Below are 17,364 nucleotides of genomic sequence, written 5' to 3'. Positions count from 1 at the left end.
TTTTGGAATAATATTCATCGCTGCGGAAACAGCTTAACCGTCGCAACCAGTTGGCTAAACGTCATCTCAAGCAATGTTGAATGTTGAAGTCAACATGGCCACTAAGTCACTTACAGCTTCATAATTAAACGGCTAGCCGCATCATAAAACGGCTGTTTTAACCAGTCAGCTATATCATACATACATACATGAAATATCAAGCTAGCATATGATGCAATGACATATCAGTTCTTAGACGCGTCTCGTAAATATGGCGTTATCTGTCTTCAAGGATGGCAGCACTCGGATCGATAAGCCTGAGTCATAGCCGATCAATCATTGTCGCCTTGAACACTGCTCCAAATTATTGACACCTTGTAAAGTCATTTCTCGAATATTAATAACTGTGATTTTTAGGCTGAATTTATGAAAAATATTTTTAGGTCGTGCCTGGTTTTGAAAGTAAAAAATGTTTTGAAGCGTTTCTTCAGTATTTTGGAAGGCAGGCACGTAATAAAAAGCATACTATGGCCTGCCATATTGTGACCATATTATGATATGGTAGGTTTGGTTTGGCTGATGATGGGTTCCGTAGATTTTGTTGCATTCTGATGACTCAAACAAAGAAAATTAAAAAACATCACAACTTATAAAACTCATAAGGTTTCCTAGGTTTCTCCATATTTTCATTTAAATTGATTTTGCATTGGAAAAGCAACAGGCAGACTAGAAAAATATCATTTAAGGGTTAGGCAGATAAGAGCAGGAGTATTATAATGAAGCAATGAAACCCACTTTTAAATGCCAATTCATGTTATTTGTTGCATTTTGATACAATACACATTATTAATTTTACATCTTTTTTGCATTCTGCTTTTCTTTCGCAATCTTTATTTTTAGCCTTACAACTTATCTACAAGAAACATTTTCTTCATCTTCATGAGTATACCTTGAGATCAGACTTGGTACTTTCCATACAATTTGTAGAATAGGTCCCAGAAAGCCATCCTCTCATGGTACGGCCTGGCTCCCAGAGACAAGTCTTGGTTTATGTCTAGATAAGGCTGGTTTCTCTTTGTCACTGGTTCCCATTTGACTGGTAGAAGTTCTGATGTCTCTGGTGTTGGGTTTCTGTGAATTAATATAAGAATACATTAATTTGAGGTTATTGGGCAAGTTGACGGATTTTTCAAGAAATATATAAGTAAGTCCTCCATATAAAATATAGACTATGTTACTGGGAAAGTATGTACTGTGTAGCTTTCCAGCAGTGAAAGAATTTTTCAAATCGGTTCAGTATTTTCGGGACCTTTAGGATATAAATAAACAAAAAAATGTTTCCTCATTATTATTTTAGTATAGACGGAATCACTTTTTTCATTGCACATAGCAATATAGATACAGTATACCTCCAAACAGAGAGGTCATTGCGCCTTATCGATTGCGAGCTCTTGATTTTGACATTATCTCAAAACCATCGACAAAGAGATCGGTTGCAAGGCTAAATATTTCATTGATAATCATGTTTGTCTGCATTATTCCAATATATTGAATTCCTTTTTAAACTGAATAACTTTTTTATTCTTAGACAAAAAATCTTTACATAAAAGTATCTTTATCTAAGTACATAAAGTATTCAACTCACCCAAACTTAGCAAAGTACGTCCAAATAGCAGTCATCCTATCAATGACGATCTGATCTTCAGGAGTCACTTCTCCAAAGTATTCGTAATCAAACAAGTAACCAAGTTCATCAGCATGAGCAGCTCCCGTCGAAGTCAAGTTAAGTGCCAACTTCATGATATTTCTGCCTCCACTGTATGAGAATACGTAACGGTACACATTGGTAGCACCATTTTGTAAGAGCTGGTCTACTACTCTTTGAGTTGGATACCCGAAATGAAAATCTGCTGCAAAGTCTGCAAGGTCTAACTTTACATCTTCAGAAATCGGTTCTCCTCCAATATAAAAGTGCTTGACCACATCATTAGCTTCATCGGCCTCATCACCAAAATTAAATTCTAAACTTAGATGGTCTCCAAAATCAAAAGTCTTGTAATAATCGTCAGTTGATAATTCTGCTGCAGGGGCAGCTTCATTGTCGTTGTAACCTATAATGACTGGTGTATTCTTCAACTTTGGTGACACAATGTTCCTTGGGTGTTCCGTTATGAAATGATCAACGCCCTCAAACTCAGTTTCAATGCAAGGCACCGTTAGAATATTGTTGCCTTGGAAAGAGAAGCCTTTGTTCAAATCATTGGCAGCTTTAATCAACGTGTGTGCATCAATAGTTGCAAGATATTCAAGAGCTTCATTAACATCTGTCGTATTGAAATCTAACTCTTCAGCTAGTTTAATAGGCAATTGGTTCTGATGCTCTCCCGCCCAAATATGAGTATAAGCCGGTCCACTCTGTATGATGGCTCTTTGGAACAGCTTTTCGTAAGACGATAGCAGATGAAGGTTGACGGACATACCTCCAGCACTTTCACCGAATATGGTAATTTCTTTAGGATTTCCACCGAAAGCTTCAATGTTTTCATTGATCCACCTCAAAGCCAAGACCTGGTCTTTGAGTCCTTGGTTTCCAGGAACATCTGGGTGATCCAAGCACATAAAGCCGTAAGCTCCAAGTCTGTAGTTGATTCCTACAACGATGACGTCATTTCTCACTAAGAACTTTGGAGAACTGCCGCTATTATCAGCGCTGCCTTTAGAGAATTGACCTCCATGAATCCAAACCATGACTGGTAAGAGGTTTTTGGTGGTGGCAACACTTGGCACGTAGATGTTCAAGGTGAGGCAGTCGAGAGTACCGACGGCGACATTGTTGTTAACTTGAGGGCAAACGTTTGACTCATACGCTTCGAAGACACTGTCAAAGCCAGGATGTGGTATTGAAGCCTGAAATTATAATTTAAAATAGTGATTTAAATCAAGATGACATAGATCTTTTAAACTTAGATATTCGGAAATGATATAACAATATTATTAATACATCACTTAAAAGACACTCATTATTTTCCAAGGCTTGGTCACAGGTCAGACAAACATACTATGAATAAAATTAAACTTAAATAAAAACTTACCCCAAAAGGATTATTTTCATCAACAACAGCATATGGCACTCCCAAAAATTGCGCATACCCCTCACTAGACAGGAGACCTCTAATCAGACCCCCTTTGATGGAAACCAGGGGGTCTACTCGATAAAGTCCATGCGCTAGACCACATAATGACACTAGAAGTACCACAGCCTTCATGTCGAAGCCCTGTGACATAACTATGCAGAATAAGGTTTTTTGAGACAAAAACCCAAGATATTGCAAGAGTTAAGATAAGAGATAAAACAGCATCTTGAAGATCAATACAATACTGATAAGTAATGTTGTAATCATGTTTGTTGTTGCTACTGAGAACATGGATGTATCTGTGGACGAAAATTCTAGAGTTTTAAAGATGTCTTCGGCTAGATACATCATCATCATCATCAGCCTATCGCAGTCCACTGCTGGACATAGGCCTCTCCAAGTGCACGCCACTGAGATCGATTTTCGGCTGCGCTCATCCAGCTCCTGCCAGCCGCCTTGCGCAAGTCATCACTCCACCGTGCCTGAGGACGTCCTACACTACGTTTGCCGAGGCTTCCACTCTAGAACTCGTTTACCCCAACTAGCTACTAGATACATAATTTGTTTTATTTAGATGAGAAACTTATTGCACATGCAATAAAACCAATTTATTGTTTTAAGTAACTTTATGGTTTAATTTTACATTTTCTTTCGTTTCTTAATGAGGATGTTGATATGGTGTTATATACCAGTCTACCATTTTTGATGTTTTCCATAAAGTTTATAGAACAAGTCCCAAAATGCCATTCTGCTGTGGTCAGGTCTGCTGCTGACAGTGAACTCGGAATCCATGTTTAAATACGGCTGAGTAGTCTTCGTTATAGGAGTCCATGTAAATGGAATTAGTTCTGAAGGCGCCGGGGTAGGATTTCTGAAATCCGAAAAATATTTGGTTATATATTTATGAAACCACAAGCATGCAGAATAATGAATCGATTTGTAAAAAAGTAATCCTTCTAAATAATTCAAGATAGTTCTTTGCAAATTGGGTCAAAAGCATAATAATTATAGTGTTACGTCATGAGTTGTAATAGTTTTAGATCCGAAATTGATGTTTCTACAAGTATGTACTCACCCATATTTCGCAAAGTTAGTCCAAAGCAAGGTTAATTTGGCTTTCATTGGAGACTGGTTGACTGCAAGTTGTTCTTCCTCAGTCATATCAACCCACCAGTTTGCATCAAATAAATATGATAGCTCATCTCCATGGCTAGCATTCTCATAAGAATAAACGTATCTGTATACTTTTTCAGCATCGCTTTCTAGTAGTTGTTCAGCCATTCTCTTCGTTGAGTGACCAAATATGAGGTCAGTTCCTAAATCTATAAGTTCATTGGAAACATTCTTACTAATTTTCTCGTCACCAATATAGAACTGCTTGACTTCATTTATAGCTGTTTCCATTTCATCTCCGATATAGAATCCTAATTTAAATAAAGTTTTTAGGTCGTAAGATTCGAAAAACGCTGCATCTTGATAACCATATTGGAAGTGAAATTCTCTTCTGGTATGTCCAATTATGATTGGCGTTTTACGAGCTTTGCTGGCTTTCACGTTCATTGGATGCTCGGTTATAAAATGTTCGACTCCTTCAAAGACTTTCTCAACACAAGGTTTTGTTAACGGTTGATCAGTGCCTGATCCACTAGTGATTTTCAAACCATCAGCTCTTATAACTAAAAGGTGTGGATCTACAGTAGAAAGGTAACGTAGAGCGTCATCTACATCCAAGGTAAAATAACCAAGTTCTTCCGCAAGTATCGAAGGTATTGTATCATTAGATTTCACCATCATCCAATAACTCAACGCAGGGCCACTTTGTATAATTGCTTGATTAAAAAGCTTTTCATTCAGCGAAAATAGATGTAGGTTTACTGACATGCCACCGGCGCTCTCACCAAAAATTGTGATCTTTTGATCATTACCTCCAAAAGCAGCAATGTTATCTCTGATCCATCTTAGGGCTAACGTTTGATCTTTAAGTCCTTGGTTGCCAGGAACTTCAGGTGTATCTAGACACAGGAAGCCATAAACACCTACTCTGTAGTTTATAGCTACTACAATGACGTCATGCTTGAGAAGAGAGACTGGATCACTAGCTTCTGCTGTGTTACTGCCACTAACCCAAGCTCCACCATATATCCATACCATTACTGGCAGAGGGTTTCGTGAGTCCGCAGTGTTTGGCACATAGATGTCCAAAGTTAGACAGTCGAGGGTACCAATAGGCACCCCTTGTCGTACTTGGGGACATATTTTTGATTCAGTAGCTTCAAATATATTTTCAAAGACTGGATATGGCAGTGATTTCTAGAAAAAAAATATATATTGGTGATGAACGACGGGATATGGTCACTTAGATAAAATATATACAATGTATATAGTGATATGAAACTAGGAGTAACTAAAACACTTACCCCAAAAGGATTGTTTGCATCAACCAAACCATAAGGCACGCCTAAAAATTTGGCGTAACCATTGCCTGACAGTCCTCTTATAAGACCCGTTCTTGTAGAAACCAGGGGGTCAATTCTATACACTCCTTGAACTAAACCACACAGTGAAAAAAATAATAGCACAGCCCACATGTCAAAACAATATGAATTTTCAATTCTAAGTGGAAATGAAACACTTAAACCCGATACTATATAAACAATATCAATTGTAGATAAAGCATCTCAAGAAGTATTATCGAACAATTTGAGTTTTATCAATGTATTTCCATCGAATGATTTCGGTATCGGATGTGGGATCCACAGCAGAGAAACCAGTGACGTCTATATTGTAAACAAGTTTAAGATTAAAATGCCCATCCCTATTATTTTATTTTAAGTTTTAAAGTTATCACTTTTTAACATTTATTGCATGCTTTCCATTATTTTATAGACCTGTCTTTTCAAAATTAAGCATACTTTCACAAATAAAATCAAGACACTTTATTGCAAAACATAAATTGTATTTAATTGTATACCATGTATTTATTTGATTACGGCTCAAAACATGTCTGTCCTTGGTTGTATTTTCTATCAGTACCACATCTGGTACTTTCCATAGAGTTTATAGAACAAGTCCCAGAAAGCCATTCTGCTGTGGTCAGGTCTGCTGCTGAGAGTGAACTCGGAATCCATGTCTAAGTACGGCTGAGTAGTCTTCGTTATTGGTGGCCATATGAATGGAACGAGCTCTGTAGGTTCAGGAGTTGGGTTTCTGTAAATAGAAATTATATTTTACATGTGTTTCAATATTTTACATAACATCATCATATTTTACATGTCATCGGGACAAGGAATGAAATCAAGCGTGAAGCACATTTCTACTTTAATTGTAGTTGTTTTTTATGGATACTCACCCGTATTTAGCAAAGTTGGTCCAAAGCAGAGTTAGCCGGGCTCTCATTGGAGATTGCATGAGCACGATTTTTTCTTCCTCTGACGCTTGATTGAACCGGAGACCTTGATCAAATAAAAACGCCAGCTCATCTGCATGACTAGCATTCTCATACGAGTAAACATATCTGAATACATTTTTGGCTCCACTTTCAAGCAGTTGGTTAGCCATCCTCTGGGTTGAGTGACCAAATATGAGATCGGTTCCCAACTGTATTAGCTCTTCCTTACTGAATTTCTCGTCACCAAAATAGAAATGTTTTACTGTATTCAGGGCCTCATCCATCTCATTTTCTACATAGAATCCCATTTCAAAAAGTGTTTTCAAATCGAAAGAATCAAAAAAATCCTGATCTCGTGAAGCATATTGGAAATGAAATTCTCGTCTGGTATGTCCTATTATTATAGGCATTTGGTGTGCTTTACTAGATTTTAAATTCATTGGATGTTCAGTAATAAAATGATCGACTCCGTCGAACGGTTTCTCAACACAAGGCTTAGTCAGTGGTTGGTCATTGCCTGCAGAACTAGTAATTCCCAATTCAAAAGCTCTTAAAACCAACAAATGTGGGTCAATAGTAGAAATGAATCGCAGAGCGTCTTTTATATTTGCAGTTCTGAACCCAAATTCTTCCGCGAGTATCAAAGGTATCGTATCATTAGATTTCACCATCATCCAATAACTTAAAGCTGGACCGCTTTGTATAATTGCTTTATCAAAAAGCTTTTCATTTAGTGAATATAGATGCATATTTACAGACATACCACCAGCGCTTTCTCCGAAAAGTGTGATATTGCTGTCATCGCCACCAAAGGCAGCAATGTTGTTCTTAATCCACCTTAGAGCTAGTGTTTGATCTTTTAGTCCTTGGTTACCGGGCAGTTCAGGAATGTCTAAGCATAGGAAACCATATAGACCTACTCTGTAGTTTATAGCTACTATAATAACATCATGATTTAGCAGGGTTACAGGGTCGGTTGCTTGTGTGGTGCTTGTACCACCAACCCAGGCCCCACCATGAATCCAAACCATTACAGGTAAAGGTCTACTTGAGTTTGCAGTATTTGGTACGTAAATGTCCAAGTTAAGGCAATCAATGCTGCCTGTTGGGATGCCTTGTCTCATCTGGGGACATTGTCTGGTTGTAGTTGCATGGAAGACCTGTTCAAACCCTGGATGTGGCACTGATGGCTGGAATTAAGAAAACCATATTGTAACTTTAGATAGGGAAGCCAACCTAACAGATAAAGCGTTAACTCATCAGGGAATATACCAAAATCACGACTATACTGAAATTGATAGAAAAAGATATGAATTCAAAAATGCAAATGCTCACCCCAAAAGGATTCTTTTCATCGACCACAGCATAAGGTATGCCTAAGAATCTGGTGAACCCATCACCAGAGGTTCCTTTAATAGTCCCCAACTTGGTAGACACAAGTGTATCTGCTTTGCACAATCCTTGCACTATGCCACATATCGTGATCAATAGTAACACCGACCTCATGTCAAAACTATATGACATTTCGATGTCAAGTGTAAATGGATTCGTCAAAATCAGCGCTATTTAAAGAATCAGGATAATTGATAAATGCTGACGGTGAAACTGTACTTTTAATCAATTCATTGCAATCAATAACATTATCTGATGACTTATGTGTACATAGTATACTGTTTATTTTTATTTCGAATCTGTTTTTCCGGACAGTTCTAGACTTTGATAAAGTATAAGTTATACATGTTAGTTTTATTCCAAGATCATTATGATCTTGCACTCACTATCATCATGTACCAGCTCATTCTCAACCATGAAGGAAACATAAAATCTCCTAAAAAAGGATCGTCGCCAAACTGCGGGTGTGTTCGGGGGACGAGAAATTTTACTGGATCCACCCTCATATGCTCCTTCTTTGGAACCTTCGCTCATCTTTCAAAATTCGCAACTGTTATTCTAATACCACCTACATCGACAAGTGTTTGAATCTCAACAACACTCATTTCGAAGTACCTACGTAAGTAAGTTTCGAGTGGATCTTAAGTATCCATCGTGATAGAAAGGGAATAACCCCAACTTATTTTTTTCATTGCCGAGTATTTTTTTTTTCTATTATTGATCTAGGCTTTATAATAAATGAGTATTTCAACAGGTAAATAAAAATGTGGATCAGATGTTGGCTGTAAGTGCAAGATTCAAGATTTATCTGGGGTTCAAAACTCAACTCTCATCGTGGAACCGGAAAATATCAATCAAAATAAATACTAATTAACAATCATTAAGATTAATTTACAAGATAATCCGTATACTTGCGTATTCTTTTAACATAATATTATTATCAGGGCAATTATACTTAATAATATATCGATTCGATCTTGATTGATTAACGAATCGTGCTAGAAAGTCGCTTGTCATTATTTACAATACGTTTCATAAAGATGAATTACAGCCATGTAACGGTGTGCATTGCCCCACGTGTTGCAATCATATACTGGTAATGATATTACTATAATCTTTATGTTGCTTCATTAGAGTGGGTTGAATGAATGGTGAATGAATAAAAATATTGTATACTGTTATACTTTTACAGCCTTTTTATCGTCCCACTGCTGGGCACAGGCCTCCTCCCACATGGAAAAGGATTGAGCATTAATCACCACGCTTGCTCAATGCGGGTTGGTGATTTCAGACTTTATAGTCCAGGTTTCCTCAAGATGTTTTCCTTCACCATTTTATCAGCCATTGGTGTCTAAGTATACTTAGAAAGTACATACAAACTTAGAAAAGTTGCATTGGTACTTGCCTGGACCCTGGAATCGAACCCACACCCTCATACTCGAAAGGTTGGTTCTTTACCCACTAGGCCATCACGACTATAATACGAATAAAAATAGTATCTACAATGAACTCAGTGTTGAGCCTTGCGGAACACCTTATTGTATAGTCCTTTATGGCATTAAGATTGCGCAAAAAATGTATCAAAGTCATGATGAATCAAATCAAAAGCTCAGGACAAAACATAAAATATGCCGATTTCATTTAATTTTGTTTTTTATTACAAAGCTATCAGTACCACATCTGGTATTTTCCATAAAGTTTATAGAACAGGTCCCAGAATGCCATTCTGCTGTGGTCAGGTCTGCTGCTGAGAGTGAACTCGGAATCCATGTTTAAGTACGGCTGAGTAGTCTTCGTTATAGGAGTCCATATAAACGGAACTAATTCTGTAGGTTTCGGAGTTGGGTTACTGAAAAACAAAAATTAAAATCAGCTTAGAAAATAAATCGTTGCTGGTAAAATACTTGCATTCTGTCGCGCCTTTCAAAAACCTTAATATGGTCCAGAACGGAGAATCATTCTTTCATAAGTTAAAGGTCTTAAAACAAAAGGAGCTAAGCTTTTCATCAAGTACTCACCCGTACTTAGCAAAATTTGTCCAAAGTAAAGTTAGCCGAGCTCTCATTGGAGATTGCATGAGTGCAAGTTTTTCTTCATCTGATGATTCGAAGAAACGTCTTGTTTGATCAAATATATACGGTAGCTCATCTGCATGGCTGGCATTCTCATACGTGTAAACAAATCTGAATATATTTTCGGCTCCACTTTCAAGCAGTTGGTTAGCCATCCTTTGAGTCGAGTGACCAAAAACCAGGTCAGTGCCTAATTTTATAAGCTCTTCCTTACTTATTTTCTCGTCACCAAAATAGAAATGTTTAACTGTATTCAAAGCATCTTCCATGTCATTTTCGACATAAAATCCCAGTTTGAAAAGAGTTTTCAAATCGAAAGCATCAAAGAATTCTTCATCTCGAGTATCATATTGGAAGTGAAATTCTCGTCTGGTATGTCCAATTATTATGGGCATTTCGCGAGCTTTACTAGATTTTAAATTCATCGGATGTTCAGTAATAAAATGATCAACGCCTTCAAATTCCTTCTCAACACACGGCTTGGTCAAAGGTTGGTTATTGTCTGTTGAACTAGTTATCTTCAGTTCGAAAGCTTTTGCAACTAATTGATGTGGATCAACAGTAGAAATAAAACGCAGAGCTTCCTTCAAATTCGTAGTTTTTAGCCCAAATTCTGCCGCAAGTATTAACGGTATCGTATCATTAGATTTCACCATCATCCAATAACTTAAAGCTGGACCACTTTGTATGATTGCTTTATCGAAAAGTTTTTCATTTAGTGAATATAAATGCATGTTGACTGACATGCCTCCAGCGCTATCCCCGAAAAGTGTTATATTTTCGTCATCACCACCAAAGGCAGCAATATTATTCTTAATCCATCTCAGAGCTAGTGTTTGGTCCTTCAGCCCTTGGTTACCAGGAACTTCAGGTATGTCCAAGCATAGAAAACCATATAGACCAACTCTGTAGTTTATAGAGACTATAATGACATCGTGTTTGAGCAAAGAAACTGGGTCTCTTGCTTGTGTTGAGCTGCTGAGTGATATCCAAGCTCCACCGTGTATCCATACCATTACAGGCAGTTTTCGGGAATTAGCTGTGTTTGGTACATAGACGTCTAATGTAAGACAGTCGAAGTTACCCGTTGGGACTCCTTGAAACAACTGCGGGCATTCTTTTGTTTCTTTTGCTTGGAAGATCTCCTTGAATCCTGGATGTGGTACTGATGGCTGAAATCAACAATGCATTTTTTGGAAAAATGGAAATGAAACTTTAGAGTCTAAGTTTTGACATTTTAAGTGAGGTCCATTCTTTATAAGCACATTCATATTTTTCAAATCCCGTTTTATATGGATCCATGCTGACAAAAACGAAGAAACTATCACTTTACTATATTACTTTGCCCGAACAACGTAGGTAAAATGGTAATACTCAAAAACTTACCCCAAAAGGATTACTTTCATCCACCAAACCGTAAGGTATGCCCAAGAATCTGGTGAACCCATCACCAGAGGTTCCTTTAATAGTCCCCAACTTAGTAGACACAAGTGTATCTGCTCTGCATAATCCTTGCACTATGCCACATATTGCGATCAAAAGTAACACCGACCTCATGTCGAAACTTATTGAAATTACAGATCCAAATGTGAATGACTTAACAAAAACCTTTATATATATATCAGGTAAATAAGGAATCAGGATATGTAACTGATAGCAATCTTATGGTGTAATACTTCACTGTATTTTTACAATCAAGTTTATAATCGGTAGATATCGAATCAAAAGTGTTATCTGATTTGTGATTAATTTCAAGATTCTTGTGACGTTTATTATGAACGAATTCATCTAAAACATTTGTTTACATTTGACTATGCATATACTAGCTTCTGCCAGCGGTTTCACCTGCAGTCTATGTTTAATTTCTGCACGGACCCCGTCTATAGTCTTCCTCGTTAAATAGGCTATCTAACACTGAAATAATTTTTCAAATCGAACTAGTAGGACCCGTTCAGGCAAATAAACAAACTCTTCAGCTTTATAATATTAGTATAGATTTGTGCCGCATATACGCGCAACCAAATTCGCTAGTTTGAAAGCCCAAATCCGGGACATTTCTAAACTACCTCAAACGTTTCATAAATCATATTTAACTAATGAAATACAATAACCGACGCTCGGACATTTGTTAGGCACTTCGAGAATCTAACCAACTGGAGACGCTATTTGCCTTGCCCTCTGCCAAAGGTACAAGAAATCCCGCTGATACACCCATCAAAGTCAAATCAAAGAGAAACTTTCTTTTTTCGTACAGACGTAGAGGGAAACGGCTAGGCAGATGATAATAGACCTATCACAAGTTTGTGGTTTTATTTCGTCAATTTTCAGCTATTACTGTTTACTGCATTATATCGCCATTCACGCGTTAATGGCAGACTTATTCGCATCTGTGCTCATGGCGGTTCCTGTTCGTTAAGTGATCTAAGGTTATGTATGATTAATGTACGTAATAACGTGCGAATGCGCATGCAATGTCGCTATTAAGTGCACGCGTACTTAATACTGTAAATATGGTTTGCGTTGATTAAATTTCTTTATCTGTTTGTTTTAATACGATTTGTGGACTTAGGGGGGGCGGAATATATTTATATTAGGAGTAAAAGTAATTATCTTGCTTGTGTATATTGTCATAAAAAGTTAGACAGATTTATGGCCAGTTTTATAGGTTACTGATTAATTCTCTGAACTTCAAGAACTATTTGACAGATAAACGGCTAATTTTGATTCCACAGGTCTCGGTTAGCAATATATCTCGGGACCGGGCTCTCGATGTATTTAAATGAAAAATCATTAAATAACTAAATAATTGGACTACTTGTAAGAAGTGACAAGTCCAGTATCAAAACCTAATCCTACACTTATTACATCAAATACATTTTCATCCCACCATCTCGGAAAGAGTAGTTTTACCATTTGATATCTGAGCGCAAAAGCCGTTTTTATCCTCTAGAGCGGCAAAGTGATTTGAATTTAGAACATCGTGTGCAATACTCCATTTGTGACAATCTTGATAAGACTTTTCAAACAAATACATATTAAGTAAATAAAATACTGCTTAAAATAATTATTCAATTAATTAAGTAATTTTTATTATTGTTTTTACATAGATTTTTAACCTCGTTTCATTTTTAAACTGCGTTTTCAAATAAATGAACTTTAATACGTACTTCTATTTAATTTGATACTCATATGTGCGCGCCATTTTGTTTTTTTGCATTTCCTCGATGAGGTGGGATGAAAAGTTACGTGTTGCACTCGAGTGCAAAGATTTTTCACCTTGTGCTCTTTTGATTCCCTCGCTATCGCTCAGGATTCTAATTATTGAAACACTCGCTACGCTCGTGTTTCAATTTTAGAATCCTTCGCTTGCTCGGTCATCAAAATTGAGCACGCGGTTAAAAAGCAACTTTGCACTCTTGTATAACAAATAACTATTAAATAGTTGTCCAGCCAGGATTAAAATATTGTGAATAAAACCTATGAACTAAGAAGTTTGTAACTGTTCCACCTATAGATACTAAAATTAAATACCTAATAAAATAAATAAATTAGGTAAAACAGATATGCATGCATTTGAAAAACCAATTTTATTAAATAACCCATCCCGCAGTAACTTACCTCTGTGTTGTGTAAGGATGTGCTTTCATTAAAACCGGACATTATATTTTACGGTGTTGGAAAACCGGAAAACCGGGTTTTGTATTGTTGTGTATAGGCCGCAAATTGTGTGTACCAATTTAATTTGAGTAATTATTTTTACAAAAGGGTCGAAGGATCGTGTTACACGCAGCTTAATGTAAGAATAGAGAAAATTAGATTTTCCAAAATGTACCTACCATAAAATATATTGTTATAACAAAGATTTTTTTAATTAATATTTTTGGGTACCTATTATCTAACAAACAAAACGTCATCATCATCATCCTCCGAGCCTTTTCCCAATCATGTTGGGGTCGGCTTCCAGTCTAACCGGATTCAGCTGAGTACCAGTGCTTTACAAGAAGCGACTGCCTATCTGACCTCCTCAACCCAGTTACCCGGGCAACCCGATACCCCTTGGTTAGACTGGTGTCAGACTTACTGGCTTCTGACTGCCCGTAACGACTGCCAAGGATGTTCAATGACAGCCGGGACCTACAGTTTAACGTGCCATCCGAAACACAGTCAATGGTGTCTAAGGTATACTTAGAAAGTACATACAAACTTAGAAAAGTTGCATTGGTACTTGCCTGACCTGGGATCGAACCCGCGCCCTCATACTTGAGAGGTTGGTCCTTTACCCACTAGGTAACAAACAAAACGTCATGTTTACCGATATTTGATGCAAAAGTTTATGACTTTGTTCCATTGGAAAGTTATTTTACTAAAACAATTTGAATTTTTAAAAGACCCGCCAAACTTTCGTCGTCACTGTGACTGGGCTCCCATACAACAAACGATTTTTGGCTCTTTGGATATCGATAATGGTACGAAAGCTTTCATGCGCAAATTAATCTAGCACTTTGTCGATTTTACAACACTACAGCTCTAAAAAATACACAATTACCTACAATTTACCATTTAAAACTGAAATCTCTTACAATCTTGCAATTTGACTTTTGTTTCTAACGAGCTATATTACACAGCGATATGGCGTGGACGCCTGCGGTGACAATGGATGCCTCATTACCGCTAAGACAGACGACACTAATGATCTGCGTTACACTAGCTATTTACTGTGGTTTTGCTCCCATACGTAAGTAATTAATTTGAGCTGAGAGAAAATTAAGTTCTGTCGAAATAAGTTAGTTGGCTGTTTTTTCATTTTGAATCAAACACCGTTTTTTTTCCCCTTAATTTGATAAGAGATGAAGAAAACACAGACGTAGATAATATTATGAAGCTTTGTTTAAATGTGCTAATCATCATCCTCCGAGCCTTTTCCCTGCTAGTATCAGGACTTATTAACAGCTAATGTGAAAAATATTGAGATATCTACCAAATATTTACCTACAGGTAATTTCAAAAAAGCTTTGGCATTACAGAGCTCACTAGTATTCAAAATGTGTATCAAATTAATTAAACAAAGCACCAACTATTAAATTGTGCTAAATTCAAAGGGGCGAGTTAGTTTTCTGTGAGTTCTTGAATAAAACGTGTAAACTTTCTAGAAATGTGACAATATTAAGTATGCCTAAAAACTAAATATTACAAGACAAGAAAATATCAGTGCTTTTGTCGTTAAAGAACTTAACAGAACTACTGGAAACTGCATCTGTTGTGCGCAGAAACAATGGAATTCTCGTCAAGATGCGCTTAGCAATGCGCTCGCAAACTGCATTATGTAGTACTTATACAACTTTTAGTGGTTGCAGAATTAAATGTAGGTAAATAACTGTAGTGTTTTTGTTTGCTATGGATTTGTCATAGTTGTTTGGTTTGATACTACGAAGCACTATAATATGTCCTGCGCAGTTGGCTAATCTCCTTATGCGAACGGCCACCGTAGCCGATAATCGGCTAGGAGGACATCATCATCATCACTATGACGTAGTTTTTCTAGGTTAAATTTTAGGGTATTTTACTTTAAAAGATCTCGCTAAGAACAAAGAACCTCGCACAAAAACGTATCGTGTTGCGTAAATCATGTCGCATTGGCGTAGTAAACACCTTATTTTATACTCAAAAAAGTGAATAAAATCTCGATATAAAACAGACCTTACACTTATAACATTTAAAAGAATTGGGGGTCAATTACCAAAACCAATAGTCTTGTTCAACAAAGCGTTAGAACAAAGAATCCCGCACAAAGGAGTATCGTGTCGCGTAAATCATGTCGGACCATTGATGTCGCATTGGCGTCGTAATTTATCGCTCGCTTACGGAATATACCTCGTTAGTAATGGAAGGTACTACATGCTGCGAATTAATTAATTTATTAAGGAAAGTATGTATGGTAGATAGTTTTGGAGTACTCAAAACCAGTCTTACTAAGGGCTTGTCCGGGTAACTGGGTTGAGGAGGTCAGATAGGCAGTCGCTTGTTGTAAAACACTGGTACAGCTGAATCTGGATATACCTACTTGAAGCCGACCCCAATATGCATGCATGATAAATACTACATCAAAGTAGCTTTTTTGTAGTAGAAATTGCATTTAGAGGATATTACTTACTCACGTAGCTACGTAGGTTTCTCTATCGCTACATTATATTCTCAGAGTTAAGAGTTGAAGAAATTAAAATACACTAGGCCGGTAGATGATAAAAAACACATTACAATATAATAGTTTTACCTTAATTGAAGTCCGTTATTTAGTAATTCGATTCATTCATTTGATAGTGCTATTCAAATCTGTCGACGCGGCGCCATCATGGTTCATTGTCGACTTTTATTGAATTACGTGGATTGATTTCTATCCTGATTGCAAACCTAGTTTTCAAGCTAAATAAAAAAGTAGAAGAATAGGATTAGGTACGATTGTAGCTATAATTTGTGTAAGTAAAATAAGTGTGTGTATAAGTGTTAAATAAGTTAAATTAGGAACTGTTCCATTATGGTAGACATCTGTATTATAATTAAATCTTTTTGAGCTGTTTCCACATCCCCAGAGAACCATTTTCCGCAGCCAGATAAAAAGCCTATGTCCTATCTCAAATCTGTAAACTATCTGTGTAAAAAAATCATTCATATCGGCACAGTAGTTTTGCCGTCAAAGCGCGACAGACAGACAGAAGGAGTTTATTTTTTTTCTATTTATATATCTACCTAGTCCACCTTGTAGTAGGAATTTGTAATTACCTATTATTTCGATTTTTAACCAGTAATCGATTAGTAAACTGTTAAGATTAAAAAGCACTCAAATATTGCACAATGTTGCCTAATTACTATTTTTTAAGTTGATCGCAATTTAATTTCCCTATTATGTAGTGTGTTTGATTAGTTTATAGGTACTGGATTTTGAAAACTGTAGAATACAGGTAATATATGAATCTGTAAGTCAGTATAAATGAAAAAAAAAAATTTAATTTTCAAAATACAATCCCTATCTATGTGTATCAGATTGTAAGAACCATACAAATCACAAAATGATTTTCTAAGAACGATTAAGGTCATCGACAGATCATTAGTATAAAATACTAAAGATAAAAATTAGTTAAGTATAATAAGAAGGATTTACTAATTGTCCCTTTGAATAGAAGTTACAAATCTAATCGAGCGAATAATTGACTTAAACTGATAGGCCACTAAGGGTGAGGTATTTAACGCAGAACTTTGCCTATTAACATTGTTTCCTAACTACCTACTGTGAAATCGTACTGACGCGTCGAACTCATTATTCAATTTTGAATCTTAATATGCTTAATTTATATACTTAATTGTTATGAAGGAATTAAATATATAATATGCTTAATTGTTTATT

The 17,364-nt window shown here is 36.5% G+C and overlaps 4 protein-coding genes across 4 annotated transcripts; all 4 read right to left on the bottom strand.

Moving 5' to 3' along the window:
* Window positions 1-774: 774 nt before the first annotated feature.
* LOC110375843 (acetylcholinesterase) lies at window positions 775-3,285 on the bottom strand. The gene is made up of 3 exons (XM_021334118.3): window positions 3,072-3,285; window positions 1,625-2,886; window positions 775-1,110 (listed from the first exon to the last, which is right to left on the bottom strand). Exons 1-3 carry the CDS (start codon window positions 3,261-3,263, stop codon window positions 936-938), a joined length of 1,629 nt encoding a protein of 542 aa, XP_021189793.3. The 5' UTR covers window positions 3,264-3,285; the 3' UTR covers window positions 775-935.
* Window positions 3,286-3,724: 439 nt separating this feature from the next.
* Window positions 3,725-5,846, bottom strand: LOC110375844 (acetylcholinesterase). The gene is made up of 3 exons (XM_021334119.3): window positions 5,531-5,846; window positions 4,189-5,423; window positions 3,725-3,984 (listed from the first exon to the last, which is right to left on the bottom strand). The coding sequence occupies exons 1-3, from the start codon at window positions 5,699-5,701 to the stop codon at window positions 3,807-3,809; spliced, it is 1,584 nt and encodes a 527-aa protein (XP_021189794.3). The 5' UTR covers window positions 5,702-5,846; the 3' UTR covers window positions 3,725-3,806.
* A 202-nt stretch (window positions 5,847-6,048) lies between these two features.
* On the bottom strand, window positions 6,049-8,023 carry LOC110375849 (para-nitrobenzyl esterase). The gene is made up of 3 exons (XM_064039769.1): window positions 7,837-8,023; window positions 6,463-7,691; window positions 6,049-6,320 (listed from the first exon to the last, which is right to left on the bottom strand). The coding sequence occupies exons 1-3, from the start codon at window positions 8,005-8,007 to the stop codon at window positions 6,140-6,142; spliced, it is 1,581 nt and encodes a 526-aa protein (XP_063895839.1). The 5' UTR covers window positions 8,008-8,023; the 3' UTR covers window positions 6,049-6,139.
* Window positions 8,024-9,502: 1,479 nt separating this feature from the next.
* On the bottom strand, window positions 9,503-11,535 carry LOC110375860 (para-nitrobenzyl esterase). The gene is made up of 3 exons (XM_064039894.1): window positions 11,352-11,535; window positions 9,912-11,137; window positions 9,503-9,742 (listed from the first exon to the last, which is right to left on the bottom strand). The coding sequence occupies exons 1-3, from the start codon at window positions 11,520-11,522 to the stop codon at window positions 9,562-9,564; spliced, it is 1,578 nt and encodes a 525-aa protein (XP_063895964.1). The 5' UTR covers window positions 11,523-11,535; the 3' UTR covers window positions 9,503-9,561.
* Window positions 11,536-17,364: the final 5,829 nt, after the last annotated feature.

The sequence above is a fragment of the Helicoverpa armigera genome, chromosome 20, assembly GCF_030705265.1.
Source record: "Helicoverpa armigera isolate CAAS_96S chromosome 20, ASM3070526v1, whole genome shotgun sequence".
NCBI lineage: Eukaryota > Metazoa > Arthropoda > Insecta > Lepidoptera > Noctuidae > Helicoverpa > Helicoverpa armigera.
Note: the sequence above shows the minus strand (reverse complement) of the source record. Positions and strands in the feature narration are given on the sequence as shown.

What these genes read in the sequence shown, in the direction of transcription:
- LOC110375849 (XM_064039769.1), bottom strand. Translation starts at nt 8,007, where the DNA reads ATGAGGTCGGTGTTACTATTGATCACGATATGTGGCATAGTGCAAGGA. An exon ending in ATGAAAAGAATCCTTTTGGG is followed by an intron (nt 7,692 to 7,836) that starts GTGAGCATTTGC and finishes TCTTAATTCCAG; the next exon opens with CCATCAGTGCCACATCCAGG. An exon ending in ACCAACTTTGCTAAATACGG is followed by an intron (nt 6,321 to 6,462) that starts GTGAGTATCCAT and finishes TTCTATTTACAG; the next exon opens with AAACCCAACTCCTGAACCTA.
- LOC110375844 (XM_021334119.3), bottom strand. Translation starts at nt 5,701, where the DNA reads ATGTGGGCTGTGCTATTATTTTTTTCACTGTGTGGTTTAGTTCAAGGA. An exon ending in ATGCAAACAATCCTTTTGGG is followed by an intron (nt 5,424 to 5,530) that starts GTAAGTGTTTTA and finishes TTTTTTTTCTAG; the next exon opens with AAATCACTGCCATATCCAGT. An exon ending in ACTAACTTTGCGAAATATGG is followed by an intron (nt 3,985 to 4,188) that starts GTGAGTACATAC and finishes TTCGGATTTCAG; the next exon opens with AAATCCTACCCCGGCGCCTT.
- LOC110375860 (XM_064039894.1), bottom strand. Translation starts at nt 11,522, where the DNA reads ATGAGGTCGGTGTTACTTTTGATCGCAATATGTGGCATAGTGCAAGGA. An exon ending in ATGAAAGTAATCCTTTTGGG is followed by an intron (nt 11,138 to 11,351) that starts GTAAGTTTTTGA and finishes TGTTGATTTCAG; the next exon opens with CCATCAGTACCACATCCAGG. An exon ending in ACAAATTTTGCTAAGTACGG is followed by an intron (nt 9,743 to 9,911) that starts GTGAGTACTTGA and finishes TTTGTTTTTCAG; the next exon opens with TAACCCAACTCCGAAACCTA.
- LOC110375843 (XM_021334118.3), bottom strand. Translation starts at nt 3,263, where the DNA reads ATGTCACAGGGCTTCGACATGAAGGCTGTGGTACTTCTAGTGTCATTA. An exon ending in ATGAAAATAATCCTTTTGGG is followed by an intron (nt 2,887 to 3,071) that starts GTAAGTTTTTAT and finishes TTATAATTTCAG; the next exon opens with GCTTCAATACCACATCCTGG. An exon ending in ACGTACTTTGCTAAGTTTGG is followed by an intron (nt 1,111 to 1,624) that starts GTGAGTTGAATA and finishes ATTAATTCACAG; the next exon opens with AAACCCAACACCAGAGACAT.